At 52.0% G+C, this 17,098-nt stretch overlaps 8 protein-coding genes across 8 annotated transcripts; 5 read left to right on the forward strand and 3 right to left on the reverse strand.

Moving 5' to 3' along the window:
• Nucleotides 1-220: 220 nt before the first annotated feature.
• On the forward strand, nucleotides 221-1,205 carry N7459_009417 (succinate dehydrogenase assembly factor 2; the record flags this gene model as incomplete). Its single annotated transcript, XM_056948585.1, has 2 exons — nucleotides 221-677; nucleotides 772-1,205. The coding sequence occupies 2 exons, from the start codon at nucleotides 221-223 to the stop codon at nucleotides 1,203-1,205; spliced, it is 891 nt and encodes a 296-aa protein (XP_056795810.1).
• Nucleotides 1,206-1,618: 413 nt separating this feature from the next.
• cpcB (40S ribosomal protein RACK1) lies at nucleotides 1,619-3,024 on the forward strand (the record flags this gene model as incomplete). The annotated part of the gene is made up of 4 exons (XM_056948586.1): nucleotides 1,619-1,698; nucleotides 1,758-1,884; nucleotides 2,010-2,327; nucleotides 2,599-3,024. The coding sequence occupies 4 exons, from the start codon at nucleotides 1,619-1,621 to the stop codon at nucleotides 3,022-3,024; spliced, it is 951 nt and encodes a 316-aa protein (XP_056795811.1).
• Nucleotides 3,025-3,716: 692 nt separating this feature from the next.
• Nucleotides 3,717-5,476, reverse strand: N7459_009419 (TPR domain protein; the record flags this gene model as incomplete). The annotated part of the gene is made up of 2 exons (XM_056948587.1): nucleotides 3,717-5,408; nucleotides 5,468-5,476. The coding sequence occupies 2 exons, from the start codon at nucleotides 5,474-5,476 to the stop codon at nucleotides 3,717-3,719; spliced, it is 1,701 nt and encodes a 566-aa protein (XP_056795812.1).
• A 17-nt stretch (nucleotides 5,477-5,493) lies between these two features.
• Nucleotides 5,494-6,765, forward strand: N7459_009420 (SOS response-associated peptidase; the record flags this gene model as incomplete). Its single annotated transcript, XM_056948588.1, has 3 exons — nucleotides 5,494-5,520; nucleotides 5,574-6,093; nucleotides 6,152-6,765. 3 exons carry the CDS (start codon nucleotides 5,494-5,496, stop codon nucleotides 6,763-6,765), a joined length of 1,161 nt encoding a protein of 386 aa, XP_056795813.1.
• Nucleotides 6,766-7,317: 552 nt separating this feature from the next.
• N7459_009421 (uncharacterized protein) lies at nucleotides 7,318-8,450 on the reverse strand (the record flags this gene model as incomplete). Its single annotated transcript, XM_056948589.1, has 4 exons — nucleotides 7,318-7,665; nucleotides 7,716-7,933; nucleotides 8,039-8,256; nucleotides 8,308-8,450. 4 exons carry the CDS (start codon nucleotides 8,448-8,450, stop codon nucleotides 7,318-7,320), a joined length of 927 nt encoding a protein of 308 aa, XP_056795814.1.
• Nucleotides 8,451-8,844: 394 nt separating this feature from the next.
• Nucleotides 8,845-10,895, reverse strand: N7459_009422 (Zn(II)2Cys6 transcription factor; the record flags this gene model as incomplete). Its single annotated transcript, XM_056948590.1, has 5 exons — nucleotides 8,845-9,784; nucleotides 9,832-10,266; nucleotides 10,318-10,557; nucleotides 10,614-10,720; nucleotides 10,791-10,895. The coding sequence occupies 5 exons, from the start codon at nucleotides 10,893-10,895 to the stop codon at nucleotides 8,845-8,847; spliced, it is 1,827 nt and encodes a 608-aa protein (XP_056795815.1).
• Nucleotides 10,896-11,950: 1,055 nt separating this feature from the next.
• On the forward strand, nucleotides 11,951-13,804 carry N7459_009423 (Ytp1 family protein; the record flags this gene model as incomplete). Its single annotated transcript, XM_056948591.1, has 3 exons — nucleotides 11,951-12,218; nucleotides 12,274-13,598; nucleotides 13,649-13,804. 3 exons carry the CDS (start codon nucleotides 11,951-11,953, stop codon nucleotides 13,802-13,804), a joined length of 1,749 nt encoding a protein of 582 aa, XP_056795816.1.
• Nucleotides 13,805-15,322: 1,518 nt separating this feature from the next.
• Nucleotides 15,323-16,524, forward strand: N7459_009424 (glycosyltransferase family 32 protein; the record flags this gene model as incomplete). Its single annotated transcript, XM_056948592.1, has 4 exons — nucleotides 15,323-15,598; nucleotides 15,649-15,804; nucleotides 15,861-16,220; nucleotides 16,267-16,524. The coding sequence occupies 4 exons, from the start codon at nucleotides 15,323-15,325 to the stop codon at nucleotides 16,522-16,524; spliced, it is 1,050 nt and encodes a 349-aa protein (XP_056795817.1).
• Nucleotides 16,525-17,098: the final 574 nt, after the last annotated feature.

Raw genomic sequence — 17,098 nt, forward strand, 5'->3', positions numbered from 1 at the left:
GCCAACAGATCGATGGCAGCACTCCAAACACGGCTATGTAATTGCCCGCGGCTCAGTGGAGCCATGGTCTGCAAACAGTGCAAACATCGGGTGTTGCAGGTGCTTTTTCGGTTCATTACTCCAGATGATGTCAAGGTCGGCACTGCATCACCAACTACCTATAAACCTCGTCTTGCCTTCGTCCCAGCATAACTCGAAGGTAAAGGTACAGACTTGAAAGATGTATGCTCCACGACTCATCACTCGCGCCTTGCGGCCCGTGCCGTCGTCGTACAGCTTCTCCGCAATCAACCGCTCGTTCGGCACGACAGCTTTGCGGTTCAAAGATGGCACCAATAGTTCCCCCCGAGGCCATCCGAATGCCCCAGAATATCGCGAGACACAGAAGAAAAAAACCCCGAATCCAGTCGTTCCCAACTCCACGTCTACTATGACCAAGGACTTCCCGAATGTCGGGGAGCGGCCTTCGCCGCCTGAGATGCTTGGCTCTGTCGACCCGAACTACCGTCCTGCAGACCCTTATCCCGGAAAGATTGAGCATTACACCGGCGGTCGACAGGAGACTGGTGCGCAGAAGCCTGAGCTCGGGGTGGGTGAGATGGAGGGTATTACCTTCAAGGTTGAGCCCTTGAAGCGGGCTGGCGAGGATGCCGCGACTATGCGCGCCCGTCTACTGTGTATGTCTCCCTGAATTGTGTTGACCTGTGTTTAATAGGCAACAGTTCGATTTGGTCCTTTGTCAAGCGACGAGCTAACGAAAGACACAATCAGACCAGAGCCGCAAGCGCGGAATCCTCGAGTCCGACCTCCTCCTCTCCACGTTTGCCGATGTCTATCTGGGCAACATGAACGTTCAGCAGCTACAAGAATACGACCGCTTCCTGGACGAGAATGATTGGGATATCTACTACTGGGCGACACAGGACCCGCCCAGCCAGACCGATGCCTCGGTTCCGCCGGAAGACACTATCACGGAGACCTGGAAGCAGACCGGGGCCAAGAGCGGCGAGTGGGCACAGACAGTCGGCGCTTTCAAGGCGGCGTACCGGCCTGTTCCCTCGCGGTGGGATGGTTCCGAGGTGTTGGAGTTGCTCAGACAACATGTGCGGGATAAGAGCGCCGTTGGATTCGAGTCGGCGAAGAACAAGAAGACCGGTGGCGGTGGACTGGGTCGAATGCCAAATGTGCAGGTGTTTGAGTCGTAACCAGGCCCTGGATAGGCCTATAGTCCTGTATTATATGTCGCATCATGAAGGCATGGCAGCATGTCTCTGTATATGATTTGGTGGATTTGGGGATTTTTTTTCTGTCGACGAATAGTGTATACTGGCATTGTGGCAATGTTCTGTGAAACCCATGAATAAAAGAATTGTATTGGATTGTAGTCAGGGCTGTATTTGCTATTCGTCCACTGCGGAAGACAATTGTAAGTTGCTGTATAGTCCCCGGGTCACCTGACCTTCGCTTACGGTTAGGGCACGGCGGAACCACACACGGCGCCAGCCAACCGGGTTAGGGCTTTGGCGGGCACGCAGCGTCTCCTTCCTCTGCGATTTTACCTCCCAGAGTCAACGACCTTCTCCGCCCATCCTCTCCCCTTCATCGTCTCATTCCCATCATGGCTGAGCAGCTGGTTCTTCGCGGCACCCTCGAGGGCCACAATGGCTGGGTTACCTCCCTGGCGACCTCTCTGGAGAAGTAAGACCATCGGCCGAATTTTCGCAATGGAACGTGTTCTGACTTGTGACGCTATCCAGCCCCAACATGCTGCTGTCGGGCTCTCGCGACAAGACCCTGATCATCTGGAACCTCACCCGCGACGAGCAGGCCTACGGCTACCCCAAGCGCAGCCTCGAGGGTCACTCGCACATTGTGTCTGACTGTGTATGCTATCTCTGCCCCTCCCCGCAAAAGAAACCACGCGAGGCATCGAACAGCGATGGAATAATTCGGGTCGATTGACGGGTATAACTGGGCTGCTTGGCTGACCGCGGGTCTTGTGTCTACAGGTGATCTCCTCCGACGGTGCTTACGCTCTGTCCTCCTCGTGGGACAAGTCCCTCCGCCTCTGGGAGCTCTCCAGCGGCAACACCACCCGCACCTTCGTCGGCCACACCAACGACGTCCTGTCCGTTTCTTTCTCTGCCGACAACCGTCAGATCGTCTCCGGCTCCCGTGACCGCTCCATCAAGCTGTGGAACACCCTGGGCGACTGCAAGTACACCATCACCGACAAGGGCCACACCGAGTGGGTTTCCTGCGTGCGCTTCAGCCCCAACCCCCAGAACCCCGTCATTGTCTCCGCTGGCTGGGACAAGCTCGTCAAGGTACGCTCCAATTCCGATTTTTTTTTCAACAGAAAGCCCACCTCCTTGGTTTTCTTTTTGCCCCTGTTCCCCACATGATGTTTGCATATTCTACGTATTTGCTACTTCAGAGCCTTACGGCTATGAGACAATTTTCACCAATGCCTGATGGGAATCATTCCAATACCTTTGGTATTGAATTGAGGAGGAGGGAAATTTCTTGGATCATATTGGCTTCTACCACTCGATTCCCGGTGAATTCGGTGACGCTGACAATTGGTCTGCGATTTAGGTTTGGGAGCTCGCTTCCTGCCGTCTTCAGACCGACCACATCGGTCACACCGGCTACATCAACACCGTCACCATCTCCCCCGATGGCTCCCTCTGCGCCTCCGGTGGCAAGGACGGCACCACCATGCTCTGGGACCTGAACGAGTCCAAGCACCTCTACTCCCTCCACGCCGGTGACGAGATCCACGCTCTTGTCTTCTCCCCCAACCGCTACTGGCTGTGCGCTGCCACCAGCAGCTCCATCACCATCTTCGACCTCGAGAAGAAGAGCAAGGTTGATGAGCTCAAGCCCGAGTACGTCGAGAAGGGCAAGAAGAGCCGTGACCCCGAGTGTGTCTCCCTCGCCTGGTCCGCCGACGGCCAGACCCTGTTCGCCGGTTACACCGACAACAAGATCCGTGCCTGGGGTGTTATGTCGCGGGCATAGATGAGTTGAGTCGGTTGCGGGTAAGAATGAAGGTGGAGGCCTTTTTTGATCTATCGCCAAGGGAATCAAAAAAAAGTTCAAAATCCAGAACAAGAAGGGCTTTTGGTTTGGGATGTATGAGCCACGAGCAATGAAGCACTCTGGGCCGGGTTCCCAGTTCTCTCCCCGGCCCGGAGGTTTTCTGACATGCCTAGCTTACTTGATTCGTCATTAAAATCGAATGTCTGGAATCTTGTGACGGCATGTGATGTTCTAATACCACATAAGGCATCAAAATGTTTCCTATTTTTTCTTCACCCGTCTTGTCTTTTGTAGTCTGGGTGTGGCCGGTTTGAGGCTTTGTAGTCAGCCCATTCGTAAATATGTTACCTCCATCTTGGGCTGTGCTCTGGGACATTACCGCTTCAATGTTCATTTTGATCATTGAGAGATTACCTATTGTCTTCATGCTGGACTCGAATCAATGCGGGCTGGTACATGTGCCAATTGGACCTGGTGCCTGGATACTCATCAAAGCCGGTGGGTAATAAAAACCCAACTATGAGATGCCTAAGAAGCATCTATGCTAGAGTGAACTAGGCCAGTCACGGTTTCCTCTTCAGTCAAGGTGTAGACATTCTATAGAAGTGGGATTGTACATGGTCATAATATACATATACACACCATTGTTGCAACAAGCGGCGTGCTCAATATTATTTCTTTGCGAGCCGTTTTAAAGCCGCATCGGCCATAGAAACGCCTTCTTCATACCCAAGTCCCTGCGCAAGAGACTTTGCCTCCGAATAGCGTTCCTTCGCCACGCTCGGCTTCTTCTGTAATTCTGCTAGCTCACCCAGATTGTAGGTAGCCACAACGCAGGTAAGATCGCATTCCTCATCGCGGACCGGCGGCTGGATGCGCGCTGCAACGTCAAGGGACTTCTGCGCCCACTGCCGAGCAGCCTCTACAGTCTGCTCCTGCGAGACAGGCTGTTTCTGCTGGCCACGAGACCTAGCTCCCTGCTGCACCTGGCCGGCCATTGCGCTAGCGACGTCGTTCAGCAGCACAACCTGCTTACAAGACGGGGAGTCCGCCTCCGATGCACGGATCAGATCTAGTGCGCGCAAATAGAGCGGCATGGCGAGTTCATATCGTTCCTTGGCGGTATAAGTGCCCGCAAGCTCAGCCAGCGCGGTCGCAATCTCAACCATGTTCAACCAAGAGTCGCTAGTGGCTCCATCATCGGTGCTGCCACCACCAACAGGGAGACCCAGTTTTTGGCGACGATGCATCTCCTTCAGACACAGCTCCACAGCAGCGATCTGCGCAGCTTCGGCCTTTCTATCGTCCTGGATATGGTCACTGGCGTAGAGCTCGGCAAGCTTCATCTCCATGCCAACCGCCTTCTTGAGCACGCGGTCCCGCTGGCGCGCCTCAAACTCCCGCATTGCCACCAACTCCTTCTCCGCATCCTGCAGAGCTCCGTCATGAATCTGGACATTGTCCGGCGCGATCTTCGCCTGAGGGGCCTGGCTCTCTTTCACTTTCCCAACGGGTGTAGACTCGGCGTTCCTGCTTTCCTCAACCCAGCTCAACGCTTCGTTCTTCGTGCGCTCCAGCACCGCGATCGCCGGCTTCACCAGCCCGGCCTTCTCCAGCATCATCGCCACCTGCAGTTTGATGCCAAGCACTTCGTCCGAGAACGGATGCATCCCCAGCTCCAACGCTATCTGCAGCGCCTCCTTGTACGACTTCAGTGCTCTGGGAGGATTCAAGTCAATTTCGGTGTAGTATACCGCCGTGCGCAGCGAGTCAGCCACCGGCGGCGGGAACTTGTGGTACTGCGGCGCGACGCGCGTGAGTTCCACGTAGGAGATGTATGCGAAGATAGCGATTCCGCCGACGACGGAGACGATAGCGAGTGGCAGGAGGACCGGGTTCTTGCGGAAAATCCCCTTGGATGCTTCGCGGTACGTTAGGCGCAGGCGTTGGGCGAAGGAGATGTGTCGGGGGCGTGGGAGATGGGCGCAGAGAAATGGAGCGGCATTCTTGGATTTTGAGTGTGGTGTTGGCCTGGCGGTGCTGCTGTATATTGATCGGGCGGAGGATTGGCGCTGTCCTTGTACAAGCCTCGAGGCGTGGGCGCTTGTGCGCCGCGATGCTGTGCGGAACATGGATGTTGGGATGTTCACTGTCGGATTCAGTCGTGTGGTGCCAGATGAGAATATAAAGGTCAGCAAGGGACCCAGTGAACGCGGATATCTGAGTCGAGGCGGATTGAGCGTGGCGTGGAGGGTGTTGCAGGTTTGTGAAGTCGGGATGAGCCCGAGCCCGCGTTCGATTTTCTCGTGGCCCAAGCTCTTCTCCGCCGTATGACGTCGACCGCGGACGTCTGCCTGGACTAACTAGTTACATCCCTTTGCAAGACCGGGTCTTTCATATCAGGATGATCCTGCTCACTCACATCTAGCATTTTTTACTCAATCAGCCATGTGCGGGCGGTATGCTTTGGGGGTGGTAAGTCTGTTCCTCGTGCCCAAGTAAGGCCTATCCTTACGAGTACAAAACAGCGCATGGCGTACATCCGACAGAGCCTCCAGAGTAGAGGCATGCGGGTAGACGAGGCACCAGAAGATGATGAAGTGAGGGAGACATATAACTTTGCACCAGGGAACTTTGGCGCAGTCTACCGAGCCGACATGCCTGATCAGGGACGACTGCGGACCGGAGAAGAAGCCAACGAGGAACAGAGTGCAGAACGAGAATTTGTGCATGAACCAGCCCAGAAGGAGGCTCCCAGATACAGGATTCAAAGCATGGAATGGGGTCTCATCCCATTCTGGACCAAGCGACAGCCAGACTATGGCTCCATGCTGCGCACAATCAATTGCCGGGACGACTCACTGATCGAGGACCGTGGCATGTGGACAACCATGAAGCGGCGCAAACGATGCATCGTCATCTGCCAGGGCTTCTATGAGTGGCTGAAGAAGGGACCAGGTGGCAAAGAGAAGGTCCCGCATTTCGTCAAGCGCAAAGATGGTGAATTGATGTGCTTTGCGGGACTGTGGGACTGTGTTTCATATGAAGGTGAGTTGAGCAGTTTGGGACAGATAACCGTCCTAGCTTGAGATGTTGACAGATACAGGCTCCGATGAGAAGCTCTACACCTACACCGTAATCACGACCTCTTCTAATCCCTATTTGAAGTTCTTGCATGAGCGCATGCCTGTCATTCTGGACCCTGGCACTGAAGCAATGAGCACATGGCTTGATCCCAGTCGTACAACGTGGTCAAAAGATCTACAGGCCATACTAAAGCCGTACGAAGGCGAACTGGATTGTTACCCTGTCGCAAAGGAGGTTGGCAAAGTCGGAAACAACTCGCCTGACTTTATCATTCCTATCCACAGCAAGGAGAATAAAAGTAACATTGCAAATTTCTTTGCCAATGCCAAAAAGACAGAGGAAATGCCGAGTGCTGCTGCTGATATCTCTCCCAAAAAGGGACTTGATTCGCAGGAGGTCAAAATCAAAGAGGAAGAGGAAGAACGCACAGCGCGTGGTGTCAAGAGAGAGCATACCCAAGATACCTCAGCCACGAAACAAGAGTTCAAAAAGCAAAAGGTGCAGCAGAGCTCGACCACTCCGCGACAGAAGCCGAAGATGCGAAGTGCCACTCACAACTCTCCATTAAAGAAATCGGCAGTGACGAAACCACCTGATGGGTCACAGCGCATCACAAGCTTTTTCAAAAAATGATTTGCCTAGTTGCATAGTAACCTGCTATTTTCAAACCCCGAGGGTACTAGAGAGCTCCATTAATTGAATCTGATGGTGATGTCTGAATAGCGAGGCAGCTCCCGCACTGAGTGTAGATAGTGTTAGGACCTGCGCTGCGAGTGGGTCCGAAGGAGTGATAAAAGGATTAGAGTAAAGAAACTAGTAACTTGATTCTAAGAGTAAACTAATTACTAGTATACTATCTATATATACTCACCTGCTAGGGCTATCGACACCGAAGAGGATACTTTCTTCGAAATCGGGACCGACACCTTGGAGGCTTCGACCCAGGCAGCGGGCGAGGCCAAGGTTGTGACGGACGGGAGCACTGTCAACTATACCACCGATCTAATTGGCAGCCAGTTCAAGATCGTGGATAATCCGCGCGCGACAAGCAACTGCGGGTGTGGGACAAATTTTGATGTGATAGATAGCTAGGGATTAGAGAACCAAAGGATACCTCTACTCCCTTGAACTTCACGATAAAACGCTTGCTTTCTTTTCCAGCTCGACAAGACAAAGCCACAAATTTCAACTATCTTGGCTAAACCAGGGGTGCTCAAGTGCCTTTCTCGCCGTGATCCTCCTTTCTGGATCCAGACTCGTCATTTGACTCACTAAGTCCCTCAGTTCTGGCTGCACAAAATCCCAAGACGCGAAAGGTTGCCTGAAATCCCCCGGGGTAAAACTGCCGGCGAGTTCAAGTAAGCGGAGGAAAAAGTCGTTTTCTTTCCCTATGTGCGTAAGAAGCCGATTCAGGCTGCCTTCATCTGCAAAATAGGAGATATGTCGGCGGAGGATAGGGCGCCATAGGTCTTCGGCTGCGGGCTGCTCTTTACCGACGTGAAAGACCATCATATTGTGCATCACGTAGATTATCTAGAGAGCATTAGCAATCCGTTAGAAATATCGAGCTGACAAGGACGTACCACGATTCCAAAAGAGAATATATCTGAGGACTGGTTCTGTTGGGATCGGCACCAACTTTCAGGGCTTCTCCAGAACGGATTGCCGCAGAGAGCATCTTGTAGCCACATCCCACGCGGCAAATCGACCGAATCGTCGAGGTCTGCGATCTGAACGTTTTTGATACTCAGACCGTCAGCATTCTCCGTATAGTCGACTAGAATATTATCGGGCTTGATATCTATTAACGGTTAGTAATAGGACAAGGGCAGTCTTCCGAAGCGATCAAACCTCCCATTATGGACAATGTCCTGATCATGCAGATCAGCTAGGCCGCGTAACGCACTTCTGAGAATGTTCTTCTTTGTGCCTTCGGGTAGGCTTCTCCAACTCAAACTAAGCATGTCCTCCTTCAAGAAGGGGTAGACAAACAACTCGAGCGCTTGGATGGTATCGACGACCGTTCGCACGTTTGGGCTAGAAGACACTTTCTTTTGCAGATCCCGATTGTACTCAAATTCGCCTGGAATGACGTTCTTGATAATGTACTTCCTTCCCTCGGCGCTTTCATCGGCCTGTTAGCACAACACCCCGCCGAAAGCTAGTTCCGCATACCTTGCACGATACACGCATAAGAAGGTAGAGCCAATTCTGCGCTCGAGGAGCGCCTCTTCCACATTGTAAGTCTGCCCAGAATCGCTTCGAAGGAGTGTGCCTAGGGCGAGAGGCTCTTTAAGGGATTGCGGTATAGTGGACATCCGAGAGAATTGTTGTCGAACATAGGGGACACGGTTCACTGGCGAGGAATGTCTGATTAAGGACAATGACTGTAATAGTCGGTGAATAGGGAAACTACGAGCGTGTCTGAAAAAGGCCAGCATTATAGCCCTGGAGGTGTTGGTTGAATCACAAAGGAGATATCATCGCAAGTAAAAGAAATAAATAATATGGAGGCTGCTCTGCGAGAAGCTGAATCAGGTGATACTCTTGGAATTCTTTGAATTCTGACCAATCGGACTCCGCTTTGGCTGAGATGACATATTGATTTGGTACTGATCTCTCCAATTGATAATTTACACCAATCCGCGAATGATCGGACTTGACTCATTTAGAGCATCTCATCGGCTCGAACCGAGCGCAAGCGACATATAATCACGAGGATCCACCAAAATCCTCGCTGAGAAAGAGCAGATCCTCACTATCCTGCCAATTCACATTCCACTCCATCGGATCCCAGACCGAGAAATCGAGGTCAAAATGCGACTCCATCTCCGGCGGAGCTCCTGCTGCCACGGCTTCCCGGCAATCGCGTTCAGTCTGAGCAGCCGCATGCCGCATATTTGCCTTCAAGATGCCCCTAGCCGCTACATCTGCGACAAAGTTATTAGCCATAAAGGACTCGGCTTTGCCTAGGAACGGCGTGTCTTTGTTCCAGTCTTCGTAGTCGATCATGTTCTCGATGATTCTGCAGACCCGGACGCATTGAGACCGTCGGTCGTTCGCTGTCTGAGAGATGTCCCTCATCAGCGTAAAGGTTTGCCTGATGATATTTCGGATAACCGTCTCATCGATCAGCTCCCGGGGTGCCGTCCCAAGGATGCGTAGGAGGAAGAAGACGGCGTAGCTTGCAGAGCGAAATACATGGAATGTCCCTTTGCTCAGTGCGTCGGGGAACGTAGTCAGCACTATTAGCAGCTGTCTCGCCGTGATACTACCCTGAGTGATGAGCCCATTCTCAGGATGCAGGTTTTTCAGGGGCTCGGTTTTTCTCTGGTCGAGAACGTAAGAGTACAGGCTGAGCCGCGCGTCCAGGAATGACACTTCATCGGCAGGAGACCATTCGCATGCGTATTTGTCTTGGATCATGCAAAGCTCCGTTTCAAACACCCGTACAAGCGGAAAGGGATCTGGCGTGAGCCCGGTGGCTGAGCTCTCACATTCTCCCAGGGCGGCCGAAATCTTCGAGGTGACGACAGCGATGTGAAGTTGAATCCTCGTGGTCGCTGGTACCCCGAGGATCGAAACATTCAGGGCATGAAGGATGGTGTGGTCGGTCCTGATGGAACTTGGCACCCCGAATCGGGCAGTATGCCTGCGGAGGAATTAGCGAGCTCATGAACGGCTCAGGAGCAATCCTACCATTGATCCACGATGAAACAAGACAGCCAGGTTGCCGTCCGAGCTTCCGTGGTTCCGATCTCCGATGACTTTGCAGCAAATAAAAGGAATGGATGTTGTGGACGATGCAAACCAAGAGACCGTGCCATCGAAATGGCGACTGCACAGTACATTGAAAATGGCTCCTTGTTCATGTCTTCATGGGGAAACGACCAGACGCAGAGTAGGAGTAAAGCTTGAACCAGGTAGATTGACCGAGTACCCAGGAGGAGGATATCTGCTACTAATTGCCGTAACAGAATTTGTAACCGAGGGTAGTCCAATGCATACTTCTCGGAATCTTTGCTTGCAACGGCCAATACGGTCCAGAACAACAAGGGTGCTTTCTCGTAGCTATCCATGATGGTGGCAGGGTCAAGCAACAGCGGGAACCTTGGCTGTATATCAGAATAATACCTAAAGGGTCGTAAGCAGGTAGAATATGGAAACACCACTGGCGTGCTATACCCTTCTAGCAGTTCTGCCACCACGCTGGATGTGAGGTTGACGCCGGTAGGCTCATGGGTAAACCGAGCAGATCTATTCCCACCGAGGCGCAATTCGGCAGCGATGCTTGCGACGGAAGCATCCGAGCTAGGTGGTGGTCCACTCGGTCTCGACGACAGGCCAGTCGGCTCAGGACCTGATCCCTCGGAACGGGGCGTCCTGTATGCAGGCTCACCTTCATATCCACTGCGGGGTTTCAGACTATATTCGATTAGAGTGAGAATGCGACATAAAAAAGGGCACTGGGCCGGCATTACCTCCTTCTGGATGTCCTCTTGAACGCAGGATCCACAGCGCAACGCTCACCTGCTTTTGCGCAAGCCGAGCAAGATGCAGGGAATTTTTGACTGGCATTACATTTCACCTGACATCATAAATTAGCTCTCCGACTAGCGGTGGCTCCAAAAGGAACCGGAGTGCGCTCTGATGCTCACCTTCATCTGGCGACATCGCACACAAGGCACGCCGGCCCGGCGCGGCTTGATATGCGCAGTCGAAATTGCATGCGAGCGAGCCGCTGTCGATTGAATATTCTCCATTTCGACCGAAAGGCGGTGGCCACGCGCAATTGCCCACTATCTAATGACCAAAATCCACTCAGTGAAACCAGACTTCGGAGGGAATGTTCATCGAAACACGACAACGTGGGTTCGACACGGCGTGTGCTTCGAGCCGATCCGTTCCCGGTTTCGCTGCATCCAGCGCGATCTCGCTGGCGCTTCTGATTCGCCGTTCGAATCAGGCCCCCAATACTGGTGAATAGTGACGAATAGATCAGTCCTATAAATAATAAGCGACCAGCAGTTGAGCTCGGCTCATTCACGCACTCCTTTAAAGGGAGCATGTCAGTTTGTCTTGGTAGAGGGCTCAGTCTCAACGAGACTAGGCCGAGATGGTAAATCCCCCTCTCACGCATTCTCTAATGACATATAAATGTTCTAGACTGTCATTGGACATAAGAAGTGCAGTCAAATAGAGCGATTGTTGCCTACTTAGAGCGCTTGCTGCCTGGCATAGAGTGCTTGTTGCCTAAGTGCCGATGCGGCTGTTGCTGATGGTCGATCATTCTGTAAAATTCGGTTGTTGATAGCCGTGGAAAAGTCGCAGATCATCGCTGGATGATCGCTGATCGCTGCGTGTTTCCACAGAATTGGAAGCTATAGTATCCTAGGCCACCCGCCGTCTCCGAAGCATTGGAACCCAGCGCCGATGAGCCTCTTGGGCTGATTTTCTTCTATTTTCCTGGATCTCATGATTTGCAACGTCCGGTAAATCCGGTGCTTTCTTCTGAACGTATTAATTCCCGGCATCCTACCCTGCCGAGCCAGGTTTCTTATACAACGCCCACACTTATATTTCCATTTCCCGCTCAGCCCTAATTCCCAGTCCCGGCATCACCCTAACCACCGTTCACTTGTGTGAGCGAAGATCACATCCGAATAGTCCGGATCTGGCAGCGTCGCTACGTTACGATTCGACAGTACATTTGATTCTTTGCGCCGACTGAAGTTCTCCCTCCATTTTGACCTCTCGTAACCTCAGCCTCTGAGTACTTTTCACGCCCGGGCGAGCTTCGCGACCATTACACGGCCCCATGCGGCTATTGACTCGAGCTGCCTACGAGACGCTTTTCCTCGCGTCCCTTGCCATCGCTCACGGGGACGATACATCAATGGATATAGACATGGCACTAAGCGTGTCTATGCACGCTACCTCTAGCGCAGCTGTTCCAACAGCTTCCGTCTTACAGGTTGTCCAAAGCGAAGACCCCACGAGCTACTTCTCCTATGGTCAACACTCGAGCACCATCCTGGCGCACATTGCGCTGATGACCCTAGGCTGGTGCTTTGTACTTCCTGCAGGTAAGCTACTTTCCCGTTCTAGCAAGTATGGGAATCGCAGCTAACTCCGCGACAGCCGTTCTCCTTAGTATTGGCCGCTCGCGCCTTGCGCTCCCGTCACAGTTCCTGTTCCTGGTCGTCAACGCCCTCGGCCTGCTCTTGGGAATTATCTATAATAGCCAGACTCCCGATCTGTACGAGAATAACGCCCACCACAAGATCGGCTGGATCGTGACATGGATCATGAGTGCGCAGGTCGTCCTGGCTTTGGTATTTGCGTATGCTGGCCGAGGCGAGTCTAAGCAGTCGCAATCGAGATCTTTTAATCGCGCGACCTTCCTCCCTATCGCTACGGATGAGCATGAATGCCCCTACCCAACTCGGGCTATGCATAACTACCGCTGGTCCCGCGGCAGTAGCCAAGAAATTGAACCTGGCTCTTCCATTCGCAGTCCTTCATCGCCATCCTACCAGTCGCAGGAAGAATACGACAGCTTCGACAAGCCTGAGGAGCTTCATCCGAAGCATTCCAGTCTGCGTGGCTGGTTCTACAGTTCTATTGTCGATCGGTTCCTCTCAAAGTGTATGCCTGGAATCGTCTCGGACCGTGTCCTGCGCATTTTCAATGGCGTCTACAATGTGATCGACCGGATCATTCTCCCCTTGGGATTTACTGCTATGGCGACCGGAGCTATTACTTATGGTGGTATCTTCCACGGCATCGAGATCTTTAACGGCCTAGCACACTTTATCAAAGGTGGAATCTTCTTCTGGTATGGCATCATCACTCTTGGACGATTTATCGGCGCCTGGGCGGATTTAGGATGGGCCTGGAACAAGAAGCCTCCCGCGTATATCGTCGGCTGGAAAGCAAAGGTCCCCTCCGGCGAGTTTGTGGAATCGTTCGTCATCTGGTTATATGGTGTGACCAATGTCTTCCTAGAGCACCTGGCCGGCTGGGGGAAAGCGTGGACTGCGACTGATATGGAGCACGTCTCAATCTCGATTATGTTCTTTGGTGGCGGTCTTGTCGGCATGCTCTTTGAATCCCGGCGGATTCGCAACGCGCTGAACAACACTTTGCTACGCTCGCCTCCCTATGAAGCTGATGATGAGAGCTGGCAGCCTCCCAAATCACAGCAGGTTCCCCTGAACCCCATGCCAGCGTTTATTATCCTGCTCCTAGGTATGATGATGGGATCGCACCACCAGGACAGCATGACTTCGACTATGGTGCACAAGCAGTGGGGGAATATGTTCGTTGGATTCGCCATTGCTCGCGGAATGACATATGTCCTGCTGTTCCTGCGCCCGCCAACCTCGTACCTCCCGGCTCGCCCGCCCACTGAGATCGTGGCTGGATTTTGTCTTATTTCCGGGGGGCTCATCTTCATGCTCAGTGTAAGTGAATTCCGCTGATCCGATCCGGCCGCTTTACTAACATTGCATAGGCACGCCAAGTGATCGAAGCCATGGAGTTTTATGAGCTGGATGCCATGTTTACCTTCACCGTGGGCATGGGCTTCACTGCCTTCATTATGTCGCTGGTGGTTCTGGCCATCGCAATCAAGGCATGGGCGATGAAACGCGAGCGAGTAGAAGATTAACATCGAGATGAAAGAGGCGATTAAAAGATGGATACTGTATGATTACACTCACAGCATTGGAGCTGTTAGATGGCTACTTGTCTTCTGGGAATAGTAGGTGAAGTTATTCCTTCGTCTTCCCAGGAAGCATTGAATTTCGTCTGACTGCCTATAACAGACCACGAGCCATATAATGGCATTAGATCTATATCCTTGCTCTGGAGGTCTACCTTCTTTCTGGAGTGTAATGCTTTGAAGACCGCCATTGGAAGAAATGATTACTAGTAATGGTATCAAACTCTTGTATACACAATCTAGCATCGAGCCATTGAATAGATCTTTCAGGATCAATGAATAGGTCTCCTTGGTAACAAGGAGCGGTTCAATTATGTGCATTCAAGTAATAGTAAGCAATTGATCGCGAAGAGCTAAATACATGTGTGGATGAGTGTCCTTCTATATCTGGTTTTTTTCCCTTATATTACGGGCCCTGCGACATGAGAGGCCGCAATTCACTGATGAGCCCCAGAGCCGATGATGGTGATAGGTTATGTTGGTATTGATTCGATAGGTAAGGTACCTAGGCCAGAGGCTCGGGGTTGGGATTAACGGCGTGGAGTGCGCGTATTGACGGAGCGGTCTCAAAATAGCTGTGTAGATAGATATCTGCTCGCTTCTTTTGCGGTCAGGTCAGTAGGGCATTCTTTACAATTCACTAATGGATCACATCTTACCAGAGAGATTGTTCTGCTCAAGGCCCAACTCCTCAGGCTTCTTCATCACCTTAAAAGCGACCTGGCTGATGCCGGTGCAGCCAACCTTGCACGTATGTGTGGACACGATATTGTTCATGAAGATCTTGAAGATGCTCCTTTAAAAGATACAACGAAAATATAATCATCAATGCGAGTGTCACTGCGATGCGCACGCCATTTTGCATGATGAAGGCAGAGCCGCGAATTCAAGACGCCACTGCAAACCGCGACTGCGTGTTCTCTGCGGCAAGCACCCAGATGCCCTCAATCGAAGATATTTCGAGCCACTGATATGGTAAAAGAAGAGTTGGTCGATGGTAGGCAGCAAGATAAACAGCGCCGATATTGCTCTGATACGCAGATGGGGCGGCAAGTCGCTGTTGACCACTGGACTGTCATTAGTATATGAATATGAGTACTTGGATGGCCACGGCCGCCCTATTCCACAGCAGCAAGAGGCCCTCGCCTCTTGCTGTAGCTTCGCCCCACTAGAATCTATGTTGGGAGGATGCTATAGGTCAATGTACTCGGTGGAGCGGCGTAGCATCCAGCGATCCATCCAGCGAACATCCAGCGAACATCCAGCGATCCAGCGGACATCCAGCGAGCATTCGGCGAACATCCCGCGAACAAGTTTATATTATAGGATTATCCCTTCCTATCTTCCTATTTCGTCTTCGGCCTATGTACCTTTTTCGCCCTTCTGAATTCGGATTGTTCTCCACTTGGTCACTAATTTTGGTTCAATTGGTCGCAATTGCCCCCCGATTCGGCCTCAACCATCATGCGGCGCGGTCTTTTGATCTTTCTCCTGCTCAACCTTCTCGTTCTCGTTCTCCTGCTTCGCAGTGTCTCGACGCTGCTATCGCTACTCGTCGAAGATGCTGCCGCTGACGCGATTCACTATGCCGAGTTACCCTCGCCGAACGGCCTGATCGAACAACGCCCCCAGCTCATCCCTAAGATTATCCACCAGACCTATAAAAACGAGACCATTCCTGACGTCTGGATCGATGCCCAGCAAAGCTGCATTGACCTGCACCCGGATTACGAGTATATTGTACGGCCCTCGTGTGACCCGACCTGAATCTATGCTTATGCTTGTTCTAGTTATGGACGAATGAAAAATCGCGCAACTTTATCGCCGCCGAATATCCCTGGTTCCTCAAGACCTTTGATGGCTATGAATATCCCATCCAGCGCGCAGACTCGATCCGTTATTTCGTTCTAGCCCATTATGGCGGAATTTATATCGATTTGGACGACGTATATATCCACCTCGCACTAGTCACTCTGGATACAGATAGTCTAACTCTCACCAGGGCTGTAATCGTCGCCTAGATCCCCTACTCGCGTACCCTGCGTGGGTGCGCCGCACGATACCCACTGGCATCTCCAACGATGTAATGGGCTCAGTGCCCCGGCACCCCTTCTTCTTGCGCGTGATCGAATTGCTCCAGCAGTATGACCACCACTGGCTCCTCCCCTACATCACCGTGATGTACTCGACCGGGCCACTGTTCCTCTCGGTGATCTGGAAAGAGTATCTCCAAGACAACCCGTCCGAGATGAGCCGCATCCGCATTCTGATGCCGGATGAGTACAAGACGCAGTCCTGGAGTTTCTTCACCCACCACACTGGAAACAGCTGGCACGGCAAGGACGCGCGATTCATTTTCTGGGTAAGCATATTCCGAACCCCCGTAGGATCACCGCTGACCACCATAGATGGGCCAACACTGGATGTTCCTCACCTTGTGCGGCTTCCTCCTCGCCATCCTCGTTGGCTTCTGTCTCTTCTGGACCTATGGTCAAATCGTGCTCCGAGGGGCCCAGTATCGCTACGGCTATACCAAGGTCCCTTCGCGCTTATCGTCGCCTTCGCGAGGCGCGCGTGGCATGATGCCCACGCTGCTGCGGAAGGCAAGCTTTAAAGAAGACGAGGACGCCGACATCTCGTGCGAACTCGGTCGCCGCGACGATTGAGATATTTGCGATTTCTTTCAGTTTTTGTGTGTCGAAACGGCCCTGGACACTATCCTGCATACATAACAGCATTGAGTGTATAATTTTCCTCTTCTTTTTATGAGCGCTATATGCACAGTGTCCCAATCCGGCAGGATTGATTGCTTTTACCTGGAGCATTTTGGTTTTGTTTCTTTCTTTTCTTCTGTCTAGACGTCTTGTCTAATGCGCCTGTGAGGATACTACCTAGGTAGTTGGATGTCGCCAGTGTATACTATTTAAATTTATCGGTTAGACCACTCGAAAAGTTTAAGGAGTTCGAATTCGGCGACTAGTTATACCTAGTCCTAATTTAAAAGATCGCTTTAGTATTATGATTGCGATGCCTGAGTAGTGAGGCATATTAGCTCTTTTGCTCCTTCCTCTTCTCTGTAGTGCACTATGTTTTCTTCTTTTCTTCCGTTTCTTCGGCTGGATAGATCTCATCTTGTACTCGAGATCCCCTCCGTCATCACGATCTAAATGAGTTCATAGGCAAGGGGATTATGTTCCATTTTCGTCCTTGTTCTTGAATGCTCCTAGGGCAATAATGTTC

The sequence above is a fragment of the Penicillium hispanicum genome (genome assembly GCF_028827665.1).
Source record: "Penicillium hispanicum strain IBT 35686 chromosome Unknown utg000008l_segment0_segment0, whole genome shotgun sequence".
Taxonomy (NCBI): Eukaryota; Fungi; Ascomycota; class Eurotiomycetes; order Eurotiales; family Aspergillaceae; genus Penicillium; species Penicillium hispanicum.